The sequence below is a fragment of the Nyctereutes procyonoides genome, unplaced genomic scaffold (assembly GCF_905146905.1).
Source record: "Nyctereutes procyonoides isolate TBG_1078 unplaced genomic scaffold, NYPRO_anot_genome, whole genome shotgun sequence".
Taxonomy (NCBI): Eukaryota; Metazoa; Chordata; class Mammalia; order Carnivora; family Canidae; genus Nyctereutes; species Nyctereutes procyonoides.
The window spans coordinates 26,732,072-26,745,098 of NW_026575120.1; the positions used below are offsets into that span (position 1 = coordinate 26,732,072).

The window sequence follows — 13,027 nt, forward strand, 5'->3', positions numbered from 1 at the left end:
CTCCCTGTGAATTTAAAAGACATTCTCCCCACCAAACATGCCAAAGCAAAACACCCACTAGGGTGGGAAACAAAACAAGGGGACAAAAGTCATACAGTTCTAGACACTGAGGAGATCCAAGAAAATCAAATCCTCACCCAGCAGCAGACAGATTGAGAAATAACGCAATTGATAGCAGAAAATCCAAAGGCGGTTCAGGATCTGCAGCGCTGAAAGCCTCTAGCCTGGGAGTGAAGGCAGTAAGGCTAGGACAACAGGAATGCCGTTGGCCAGCAAATGCCTGCCCAGATTCCCCTGCATGGCTCTGTGCTACAAGCCCCCTCTTTTATGGACTCAGAGCTTTGGTTAAAATCTGGGTTTCCGATTACACAGTGTTAGCTAACAGCTGGACTAGCAGACAGCAGAGGAAAGACTCTCTCAGGGCCGAAGAAACCAAAACAGATGGTTGCAAGGGGAGGAGGCAGGTAGGAACATGATATGAACGTGAGGCATGGAGAAGAAAACTTTACAAAAATAAAACTATCATTGTAGCTTCAGAGAGGTAAACTGCTGCGGCCATGCAACAAACCATTATAAAATAAGCAAAAAAGGAAATAGAACACATTGCTCTTTTATCATTTTAATTTTGTACCACAAACACTTATCACCTAGTTTAATAAATAAAATTATTAACAAAAAATAAATTCCCCACCACCAAAGCAAAACATCTTGGGAAACAATCTCTTGGGATCCCTGGGTGGCGCAGCAGTTTGGCGCCTGCCTTTGGCCCAGGGCGCGATCCTGGAGACCCGGGATCGAATCCCACGTCAGGCTCCCGGTGCATGGAGCCTGCCTCCCTGCCTCTCTGCCTCTCTCCCTCTGTCTCTCTCTCTCTCTGTGACTATCATAAATTTAAAAAAAATTAAAAATTAAAAAAAAATTAAAAAAAAAGAAACAATCTCTTGGGGTAAATAAAAGTTCTTCTAGAGTAACAACTGTGAAAGGGACCCATTCATACCTATTTATGACAAGTTTTAGTATATTTGTCTAAAATTGCCTTGTAACTTTATGGTCAGATTACTAGCACATAAAATACCTATTTTAACTTCAACAGTAGAAACTTCTTGAGAAAAACAATACAGACCATTCTTATCTGTCACTGTTGAGTTGTATACTTAAAAATAATTTGAGTACTTTTCTAATGAGTCAATACATGTTCACTGCAGAAAATTTAGATAATGAGCAGAAAAAAATGTATTAAGATCATCCACAATCACCTTACTAAAAAAGAATTAGGGATCCCTGGGTGGCTCAGCGGTTTGGCGCCTGCCTTTGGCCCAGGGTGTGATCCTGGAGTCCCGGGATTGAGTCCCGCGTCGGGCTCCCAGGATGGAGCTTGCTTCTCCTTCCTCCTGTGTCTCTGCCTCTCTCTCTCTCTCTCTCTCTCTCTCTCTTTCTCTATCATAAATAAATAAATCTTTAAAAAAAAAAAAAGACTCTCACGGAGTCTTTTAAAAAAAAAAGAATTACTATTGACATTTGGTATGTAACCTTCTAGACTTTTGTCTATGAATATGTATGAATGAATAATTTCAAAAATAAAAATTATTTGGAAACACAATGGTCCAAAATCTTTGGGACACAGCAAAAGCAGTCTAAGAGGGAAGTTTAAGATGAGGCTTACCTCAAGAAACAAGAAATATCTCAATCTAACCTTATATCTAATGGAACTAGAAAAAGAAGAACTAGAAAAGCCCAAAGAAATAAATTATTAAGACCAGAGTGGAAATGAATGAAATACAGACAAAAAAAAAAAAAAGAGAAAAAGAAAAAAAGAAAAGAAAAGAAAAGAAAAGAAAGAAAAAGAAAAGATTAATGAAACCAAGAGTTCGTTCTTTGAAAAGATAAACAAAATTGACAAACCTTCAGTCAAACTCATCAAGAAAAACAGAGAGAAGACTCAAATAAAATCACAAATAACAGAGAAATAACAATGGATACCACAGAAATATAAAGGATTATAAGAATACTACAAAAAATTATATGTCAACAATTGAACAACCTAGAAGAAATGGGTAAATTCCTGGAAACATACAATCTTCCAAAACTAAATCAGGAAGAAATAGAAATTTTGAACAGAGTGATTACTAATAATGAAATTTATTTGGTAATCAAAAAATTCCCAACAAACAAAAGTCCAGGACCAGATGGCTTTACAGATGAATTCTACCAAATATTTAAAGAAGAGTTAATACCTAGTCCTCTCAAAATTCTAAAAAATAGAAAAGGAAGGAAAACCTCCCAATTCATTCTATGAGGCCAGCATTAACCAAAATCAGACAAAAATACCACCAACCTCCCCCCCAAAAAAGAGAGAGAAATAAAGAGAGAGAGAGAGAGAGAGAGAGAGAGAGAGAGAGAGAGAACTACAGGCCAACATCCCTGATCAACATGGGCAAAAATCCTCAACAAATGTTAGCAAACTGAATTCAACAATACAATAAAAGCATCATTCACCATAATCAAGTGGGATTTATTCCAGAGATACAAGGATGGTTAAATATTCACAAATCAATCAATGTGATACATCACATTAACAAAAGGAGGCATAGGGGCACCTGGGTGGCTCAGTGGTTGAGCAGAGCATGGTCCCCAGGTCCTGGGATCGAGTCCCACAACAAGATCCCCACAGGGAGCCTGCTTCTCTCTGTGCCTCTCATGAATAAATAAATAAAATCTTTAAAAAAAAGTTAGAAGTCATATCATCTCAAAAGATGCATAAAAAGCATTTGACAAAAATAAACATCTCTTCATGATAAAAACTCTCAACAGAGGTTTAGAGGAAACATATATCAACATAATAAAGGCCATATATGAAAAGCCCACAGTTGACATCATACTAAAAGATGAAAAACTGAAAGCTTTTCCTCTAAGATCAGAAACGAGACAAGGATGTCTACTTTCATCACTGTTGTTCAAGACAGTACTGGAAGTCCTAGGCTGCAGCAATCAGATAAGAAAAAGAAATAAAAGGCATCTAAATTGTTAAGGAAAAAGTAAAGCTGTCACTATTCACAGATGACATGATACTACACATAGAAAACCCTAAAGACTCCACCAAAAAGCTACTAGAATAAATTCTATAAAGTTGCAGGATACAAAATTAATATACAGAAATCTGTTGCATTTCTCTACATTAATAGCAATGTAGCAGAAAGAGAAATTATGAAAACAATTTCATTTATAATTGAACTGAAAAGAATAAAATACCTAGGAATAGAAAACTATAAGATATTGATGAAAAAAAATGAAGACAATATACACACAAATGGAAAGATATACCATGCTCATGGATTGAAAGAATTAATACTGTTAAAATGTTCATATTATCCAAAGCAATCTACAGATTCAATGCAATCCATATCAAGAAACCAACAGCACTTTTCACAGAACTATAACAAATAATGCTAAAAATTGTATGGAACCACAAAAGACCTTGAATAACCAAAGCAATCTTGAGAAAAAAGACTAAGCTGGAGATATTATAATCCCAGATTTCAAGATATACTACAAAGCTATAATAATCTAAACAATATGGTCCTGGCACAAAAATAGATACAGATCAATAGAACAGGATAGACAACCCAGAAATAAACCTTCTCATAGATGGTCAATTAATTTATGACAGTGGAGGCAAGTATATACAATGAGGAAAAGATAAACTTTTCAATAAATGGTGCTTGGAAAACTAGACAGCTACATGCAAAAGAGTGAAATTGGAACACTTTCTTACATCATACACAAAAAAACTTCAAAATGGATTAAAGACCTAAATGTGAGAACTAAAATCATATACAACTCCTAAAACAAAAAACATAGGCACTGATTTCTTGGACTTCAGTCTTAGCACATAGCAACATATTTACAGATGTCTCCTCAGGAAAGGGAAATAAAAGCACAACTAAACTATTGGGATCACACCAAAATAAAAAGCTCTTACACAGTGAAGGAAACCATCAACAAAACAAAAAGGCAACCTACTGAATGGGAGAAGATATTTTTAAATGATATATCTGATAAAGGGTTAATATCCAAAATACATAAAGAACTTATACAACTAAGCACCAAAAAAAAAAAAAATCTGATTAAAAAATGCAGAGGATTTGGACAGATATTTTTCCAAAGAAGACATACATATAGCCAACAGACACATGAAATAATGTTCAACATCACTCATAATCAAGGAAATGCAAATCAGGGATCCCTGGGTGGCGCAGTGGTTTGGTGCCTGCCTTTGGCCCAGGGCGCAATCCTGGAGACCTGGGATCGAGTCCCACGTCGGGCTCCCAGTGCATGGGGCCTGCTTCTCCCTCCGCCTATGTCTCTGCCTCTCTCTCTCTCTCTCTCTGTGTGTGTGATTATCATAAATAAATAAAAATTTAAAAAAAAGGAAATGCAAATCAAACCACAATGAGGTATCACTTCACACCAGTCAGAATAGCTAGTATCAAAGACAATAACAGAGGCCCTTGGCTGGCTCAGTCAGCAGGGCATGTGACTCTTGACCTCATGGTTGTGAGTTCGAGCCCCACATTGGGTGTAGAGATTACTTTAAAATTAAAAAATCTTTTAGGGATCCCTGGGTGGTGCAGCGGTTTGACGCCTGCCTTTGGCCCAGGGCGCGATCCTGGAGACCCGGGATCGAATCCCACGTCGGGCTCCCGGTGCATGGAGCCCGCTTCTCCCTCTGCCTGTGTCTCTGCCTCTCTCTCTCTCTGTGACTATCATAAATAAATTTAAAAAAAATTAAAAAAAAATAAATAAAAAAATCTTTTAAAAAAGAGACAAGAAATAACAGGTACTGGTGAGGAGTGAGGATATGGCGAAAAGGGAACACTCATGCACTGTTGGTGGGAATGTAAATTGGTGCAGCCACTGTGAGGAGGGGTCCTCAAAAAATTAAAAATAGAAATACTATGTGATCCATAATTCTACTACTGGATATTGATCCAAAGAAAGCAAAATACTAATTCAAAAAGATATATGCACCCCCATGCTTATTGAAGCATTATTTACAATAGCCAAGATGTGGAAGCAACTTGTGTCCATTGATAATTGAATGGATAAAGAAGGGATGCCTGGGTGGCTCAGTGGTTGAGTGCCTGCCTTCAGCCCATGGTGTGATCCTGGAGTCCCAGGATCAAGTCCCACATCAGGCTTCCTGGAGGGAGACTGCTTCTCCCTCCGCCTATGTCTCTAAATCTCTCTCTCTCTGCCTCTCATGAATAAATAAGTTAAATCTTTTTAAAAAATGAATGGATAAAGAAGATGTCATACAAATATATGTGATCTATTTATCATACATAGAGAGAATGGAATATGCAACAACATGGACAGACCTATAAGGTATTATGCTAAGTGAAATAAGTCAGACAAAAAAGACAAATAGAATATAACTTTACTTATATGTGGAATCTAAGAAACAAAAATTAAAAAAAAAATGAAACAGACTCATAAATACAGAGAACAAACTGATGGTTGCCAGAGGGATGGAGGGATGGTGGTAGGAGAAATAAGCAAAAGGGATTAAGAGGTACAAACTTCCAGTTAAAAAATAAATAAGATATGAGGATGAACAATATAGAATGGGGAATATAGTCAATAATATTTAATAATGTGCAGTGACAGATGGGGACTTCGCTTGCAGTGAGCCCTGAGTAATGTACAGAATTGTCCAACCACTATGTTGTACACTTGAAACAAATACATCATATGGCAATTATACTTCATTAATAAAAATATATATATATATATATATATATATATATATATATATATATATATATATAAACTCAAAGGCTATCTCTGGATGTTCTATTTTAAAGATTTTTTTTTTTAATTATTTGAGAGAGAGAGAGAAAGAGAGAGGCAGAGACATAGGCAGAGGGAGAAGCAGACTCCATGCAGGGAGCCTGATGTGGGACTCAATCCCGGGACTCCAGGATCACACCCTGAGCCAAAGGCAGATGCTCAACCACTGAGCAACCTAGGCATCCCTGGATGTTCTATTTTAGTGGTTCCCACTGTCTACAGGGCAGAACTCTGACTTAGCCCAGCACCAAGTTCCATGGATGTGAACAACCCACCTTCCTAACTTTAGTTCTATGTATTGCCTCACCTGGAATCTCTATTGCAGACAGATCAGTGTAACTGCAATCACTTGACATATCTTGTACCTTTCCTCCCCCTACATACCCAACTTTTAGGTTCCCTGACTGCCTATTTCCTCCTAGCTACTTAGTCTACCCACTCATCAGGTTCCCATTCACATTCCATCTCTTTCATAAGGGATTTACTAACCACCTGGGCTAAGCATTTCTTTCCCCTAAGCAAAGAAGCCTTGGCATCCCTCATGGAGCTAGAGATACTCAGGAAGCCTATGCTGATTGGCTTATTTTATAACAGCCGTCACCATCACCTACCCCTTCCCCCCACCACATTATGCAGAAAGTTTTTCATAGGCACTTAACTATTTCATTCAACATAGATTTATTATTTGTTTCTTATGTGCTTGGTGCATGGTGATCCTAAGATATGGAAAACAAAATCACCATTGCCAAAGAGATTAAAATCTATCAGGCGGTGACAGACATCAATAATATAAGTGCAATAATAGGGCAGCCCAGGTGGCTCAGTGGTTTAGTGCCACCTTTGGCCCAGGGCATGATCCTGGAGACCCAGGATCAAGTCCCACATTGGGCTCCCTGCATGAAGCCTGCTTCTCCCTCTGAGTGTGTCTCTCATGAATAAATAAATAAAATCTTTTTAAAAATAAGTGCAATAATAGAAATGGCACTTCCATGGAAAAGACAGATGGAGGAGGAACCAGAAATTTTGAGGCAAGAAATACCTACACAATAAGTACTCCTAATTGGTAGCACCAAAAATCAAATGTGTCCCAGAGGGCACATAAGGTGTCAGACTACAGTGTTCTTTTTTTTTTTTAAGATTTTATTTATTCATGAGAGACACACACACACACACAGAGAGAGAGAGAGAGAGAGGCAGAGACACAGAGGGAGAAGCAGACTCCATGCAGGGAGCCCGACGTGGGACTTGATCCTGGGTCTCCAGGATCAGACCGTGGGACTCAATCCTGGGTCTCCAGGATCAGGCCCTGGGCTGAAGGCGGCACTAAACCGCTGAGCCACTGGCGCTGTCCCTGCAGTGTTTTTCAGAACATTCACAGCCTGTAGCAGAGGGGGTTCCTGTAATGATGTACTTTACAAGTCATTTATTCCAAAAATACTAAGAACTTATAAAATGCCAGATGCTGCTCCATTGCTCTAGCTGGGGATATAGCAAGGAGTAAAGTCAGCATACATGTAAATAAAAACACGTGAGAATTTTATATAGTGATAAGGGCTGTGAAGAAAATAAAATAGGATAATGGAATAGAGTGGTGGGGCAAGGTTTGAATTCTATCCATTATTTTGCCAATGGCAAGCAAGATACCCCAAACCTAACCCAACAGTCCAAGACTGCTTTTAGTTAATAAATACCACAAAACAGCACCAAAAGAAGATACTAATAATAGATCAAGTTACTACCTGAAGTAGACCCCCAGTCTCCCAGCCTTGAGCCAAATATATAAATATTTGTGTGTGTACAGAATGGAACTTTAGAACAGCACAGACATTCCATCCAGCCTAGTTGCTGCCATTCATTTGCAAGATATCTAACACTGCCAGTTTGTTCAGCAATCACTTTATTTCATCTTTGGATAACCTTCTAATTTCCCAGGCTAGAGAACTGAAGCATTTGGGAAGGGTGAGCATCTATGAGACACTCTGCAATCAGAATTAGTATCAAAAATGAAAATTCCAGTTCCCAGGGTTTTCAAGTAGTGGTGCCTAAACAGGACTTTAAATCTCTCCCCTACCTCCCAAAATGTGTGCATTTCTCTCTTCTCCCATTAAAAGCTAAGAAAGCCCTTTATCTGATACGTCATTTGCAAATATCTTCTCCCATTCTGTAGGTTGTCTTTTAGTTTTGTTGACTGTTTCTTTTGCTGTGCAAAAGATTCTTATCTTGATGAAGTCCCAATAGTTCATTTTTGCTTTTGTTTCTCTTGCCTTCATGGATGTATCTTGCAAGAAGTTCCTGTGGCCAAGTTCAAAAAGGGTGTTGCCATATCAGATAAAGGACTAGTATCCAAGATCTATAAAGAACTTACGAAACTCAACAGCAAACAAACAATCCAATCCTGAAATGGGCAAAAGACGAACAGAAATGTCACAGAGGAAGACATGGACATGGCCAACAAGCACATGAGAAAATGTTCCACATCACTGGCCATCAGGGAAATACAAATCAAAACCACAGTGAGATACCACCTCACACCAGTGAGAATGGGGGAAATTAACAAGGCAGGAAACAACAAATGTTGGAGAGGATGTGGAGAAAGGGGAACCCTCCTGCACTGTTGGGAATGTGAACTGGTGCAGCCACTCTGGAAAACTGTGTGGAGGTTCCCCAAAGAGTTAAAAATAGATCTGCCTACGACCCAGCAATTGCACTGCTGGGGATTTACCCCAAAGATACAGATGCAATGAAACACCGGGACACCTGCACCCCGATGTTTATAGCAGCAATGTCCACAATAGCCAAACTGTGGAAGGAGTCTTGGTGTCCATCGAAAGATGAATGGATAAAGAAGATGTGGTCTATGTATACAATGGAATATTACTCAGCCATTAGAAATGACAAATACCCACTATCTGCTTCGATGTGGATGGAACTGGAGGGTATTATGCTGAGTGAAGTAAGTCAATCAGAGAAGGACAAACATTATATGGTCTCATTCATTTGGGGAATATAAAAAATAGTGAAAGGGAATAAAGGGGAAAAGAGAAAAAATAAGTGGGAAATATCACAAAGGGAGACAGAATATAAGAAACTCCTAAATCTGGGAAACAAACTTGGGGTGGTAGAAAGGGAGGTGGGCGGGGGGTGGAGGTGACTGGGTGACGGGCACTGAGGGGGGCAGTTGATGGGATGAGCACTGGGTGTTATTCTATATGTTGGCAATTGAACACCAATAAAAAATAAATTTATATTAAAAAAAAAAAAGCTAAGAAAGCCTAGGGATGCTTAGGTGGCTCAGTCAGTTAAGCGTTTGACTCTTGATTTCAGCTCAGGTTATGATCTCAGGGTCATGAGACTGAGCCCTGGGGCTCTGTGCTGGACATGAAGTCTGCTTAAGATTCTCTTTCTCCTGAGGAGAAGGGGAACCGTCGTACACTGTTGGTAGGAATGCAAGCTGGTGCAGCTACTCTGGAAAATGGTATGGAAGTTCCTCAAAAAAGTTGAAAGTAGAGCTACCCTACAACCTGGCAATTGCACTGCTGGGTATTTACCCCAAAGATAGATATGTAGTGATCCGAAGGGTCACCTGCACCCCAATGTTTAGAGCAGCAATGTCCACAAGAGCCAAACTATGGAAAGAGTCTAGATGTCCAGAAAGATGAATAAAGATGTAGTATATGTATACAATGGACTACTACTCGGCCATCAAAAAAAAAAAGAAAAGAAAAGAAATCTTGCCATTCACAACAACGTGGGTGGAACTAAAGGGCATTATGCTCAGTGAAATAAGTCAATCAGAGAAAGACAATTATCATATGATCTCACTTATGTGGAATTTAAGATACAAAACAGGATCAGAGCAGAAAAGAGGAGAAAATAAAACAAGATGAAATCAGAGAGGCAGATAAATCATGAGACTCTTAATCTTAGGAAACAAACTGAGGGTTGCTGGAAGGGAAGTAGCGGGGGATGGGGTAACTGGGTGATGAGCATTAGGAGGGCTCCTGATGGAATGAGCGCTGGGTGTTATATAAAACTGATGAATCACTGACCTCAACTAACAATATAGTATATGTCAATTAACTGAATTTCAACAAAAAAATTTTTAAAAGACTCTCTCCCTCTGCCCCTCCCCTACTTGCTTGCTCTCTAAAAAATAAAAAAAATAATAAAAATAAAGTGTAACAAAAGCTAAGAAAGCCTACAACTACACAGAATAGCTTGAAATCAACCTCAAATCACTAATTCCAATTTTCAATGCCCATTGCTTATGACCCTTCTTCCCCATTACATTTTGCTTCCAAAACTAGGTCTAATTGAAACTAATCAGCAGATACTACCTGAGAGTAAGGGCCATTTCCTTTACTTCTCTGTTACTCCTAGAGTGCTTAACATGAGGCTGGTGCACCGTTCACCTTCAATCTTTCTTTAGTTAGGTTCTGTCCAGCTTTATTTGTCGGAGGGTTTACCTTGGTTGTTTCAACTGTGAAATGCATCACTGTAGCCTGTGGAGGGGTGCGAGTGTGAAGAGAGGCTTAAGCAGGGAGTAACTTCTGGTAACTTAGTCCTTCCCAGCCTTTCCAAGAGCAGCTACAGAGTGAACACAACCTCGTCATCCTTTCTCTCTTTTTGTCCATGGGACAACCCTTCCAGGCTTGTCCTCTTACTGACACAAATCTGTGGGAGGGCTCCTCCGGGGAACGTGGTCACCTCGTGTGTGTCCTGTATCCCACCATCTCCCTCGGTCAACCACTGACCACATATGTTTGTTAACTTTCTTCGTTGATTTTTCTTTTTTTTTTTTTTTATTTATTTATGATAGTCAGAGAGAGAGAGAGAGAGAGAGGCAGAGACACAGGCAGAGGGAGAAGCAGGCTCCATGCACCGAGAGCCCGACGTGGGATTCGATCCCGGGTCTCCAGGATCGCGCCCTGGGCCAAAGGCAGGCGCCAAACCGCTGCGCCACCCAGGGATCCCTTTTTCTTTTTTTTTAAGGACAGACTCAATACACACTTGAAAACATTGTGGAAGGAATTCCCCCTGTGCCAAAGAAACAATCCTCAAGAACTGGCAGCAGGCAGCAAAGAACATCCAGAAAGATCCCAAAGGCTGCCACTGTGTCCACGTCAAATGGCTACAACCAAGCTGGTCAAGCCTCCGAGCTCCAGCAATCCTGTCAAACTCGCTTAACTCTGCCCTCGAGCACTCTCCCACCATTTCTCCCAGCGCAGCCTCCTGCCCCAAGCCTGAAGGAAGTTTATGGCTATACTTCCCGTCAATGCTCAGATACTACACGAAGTAGACGCGCTAGCAACTTTAAGTGGGCAAGAAGTATGCCAGATGCCTTCTCTTTTTCTTCTGGGCCCTTTCTTGGGAGGGGGGATGTAGTCACCGCCAAACCCTCACCCTACTCTCGGGAATCCCTACCCGTTGGCTTCCACTACGGTCCTACTCAGGCTTAAACACGCTGGGCCTCTGGGACACTCGGACGGAGCTGTGGGAGGCGCCTTTCCACCACCGCACTGGGCGGTCCCCCGCCCCGGCATCCAGCGAGCGGCCCCTGCGCTGAGGGCGGCTCGGCGGCGGGAGACAGAGGGGGCAGGGAGGCCGCGCGGAGCTCGGAGCGGGTTCGTTCGCTGCTCCCTGCGACCCCCGCCCGGAGAAGGCCGCCCCAGTGCGGAGGGAGCGGCGGCGGGCGAGCGGGCGAGTCGTTCCCTGCAAGGCTGGCTCATCCGCGGGGCCTCCGCCCGTACCGCCCGCCTCGCGGGAGCCCAGGTCCGGGATCAACGGGACGGGAGTGGGCGGCCCCAGGGCCCTTCCAGGCCTACCTTCCCCGACTCCCTGGGCTCCATGGCCCCGCCTGCGGTGGCCGGTGCTGAGACCCCGCCACTGCCTCCAGGCCGCCCCCTCCCCCCGCGGCCTGGCCTGAGGACGCCGCCGCCGCCGCGACCACTTTGGGGACCGGGGCCCCCAGAGGCCAGGACGCCCGGACGGGGAGGGCGCGCGGCCGGGAACCGGCTCTCGCACGTCGGGGGAGCGGTAACACTCCCGGCGCCTGGAGGCGAGCGGCGGGGACGAGCGTCGTACCGAGCGAACCGCTTTACGGCAGCCGCCGGGCCCGAGACGGCGGGGCATCACGGGAAGCGTAGTCCGGCCTCGTTCAGCGGCTCTCAAGCTGCTATTGGCTCCCGAAATGTGGGGTCCTGATTGGACGCCGAGCCCCTCGCTCTCCGCCCTTCCCGCCTGGCTCGAGGGCGCTGGGGATTCGGTGGCACCTGCGGCGGCACCCTGGGACCCTGCGTTGAGGGCCAAGCGTTCTCATCGGGCTGTCAGACTGCCTGTTCTTGCGTCTGTTCCCTCGCACTTTTAGGGTCGGTGTCAACCTTGAAGGTTTCAGATTTTATTTGATCTAGAAGGGCAATCCTTTTTATTAATTTTAGTTTTTTTTTTAAAAATTATTTTACATTCATTCAAAAAAGCACCATTGGTTGCCTACCATGTGCCAGGCACGGTGCAAGGTTTGGGAATGCACAGCTGAATGAAACAAAACTTTGCCTTCAAGGAGCTTACAGTCTACTGGGGAGACAGACCAAAAACAGGTAACTATAAAATAAAGACACAAGGGCAAGGAAAGAGGTAAGCACGAGACCCTACCAAAGCACACTTTGTCACCATCTAGGGTATAGTGGTGGGAGTATATGGGATGGTTGGCCAAGGATTTCCTGAGGGAGTGTCACCTGAACTGGATTTGGGTAGGTGTTAGAGAGGTGAGGTGCTGTGGGTGGAAGTGCGTACCTCCCAAATTTGTATGTAACCCTTGTGTGGTGGTATTTAGATATGGGGCCTTTGGGAGGTAAACTGGTTTAGAGGAAATCATGAGGATGGGGCTCTCGTGATGGGAGTGGTGTCCTTATAAGAAGAGACACCAGAGAGCTTGTTGTCTCTCTCCGCCAGATGAGGAAACAGTGAGAAGACAGCTGTCTGTAAGCCAGGAAGATAGTTCCCACCAGAACTCAGCCATGCTGGCATCTGGCCTTGAACTCCCACTTGAAACAGTGAAAAAATAAATATCTGCTGTTTAAGCCACCTGGTCTATGGTATTTTGTTATGGTAACCTGAGCTAACTAAAACAGAAGAGGAAGAAAGTTGTTGCTAAGAGGACAGTTGGCCCTAAGAAATA

The 13,027-nt window shown here is 42.6% G+C and overlaps 1 protein-coding gene across 5 annotated transcripts in view; it reads right to left on the reverse strand.

The window, feature by feature from the left end:
- The window catches only part of ZNF862 (zinc finger protein 862), a 36,843-nt gene extending 24,923 nt beyond the window's left edge, over positions 1 to 11,920 (reverse strand). For 4 of the 5 annotated variants that reach the window (XM_055335009.1, XM_055335005.1, XM_055335007.1 and 1 more), the window contains exon 1: positions 11,676 to 11,920. In XM_055335009.1, the coding sequence (XP_055190984.1) occupies positions 11,676 to 11,699 (24 nt within the window). In that variant the 5' untranslated portion in view covers positions 11,700 to 11,920. Of the gene's footprint in view, positions 1 to 137; positions 1,085 to 11,675 lie in introns of those variants that run through there. The other variant, XM_055335008.1, reaches the window with a different exon arrangement.
- Between the last annotated feature and the right edge of the window lie 1,107 nt (positions 11,921 to 13,027).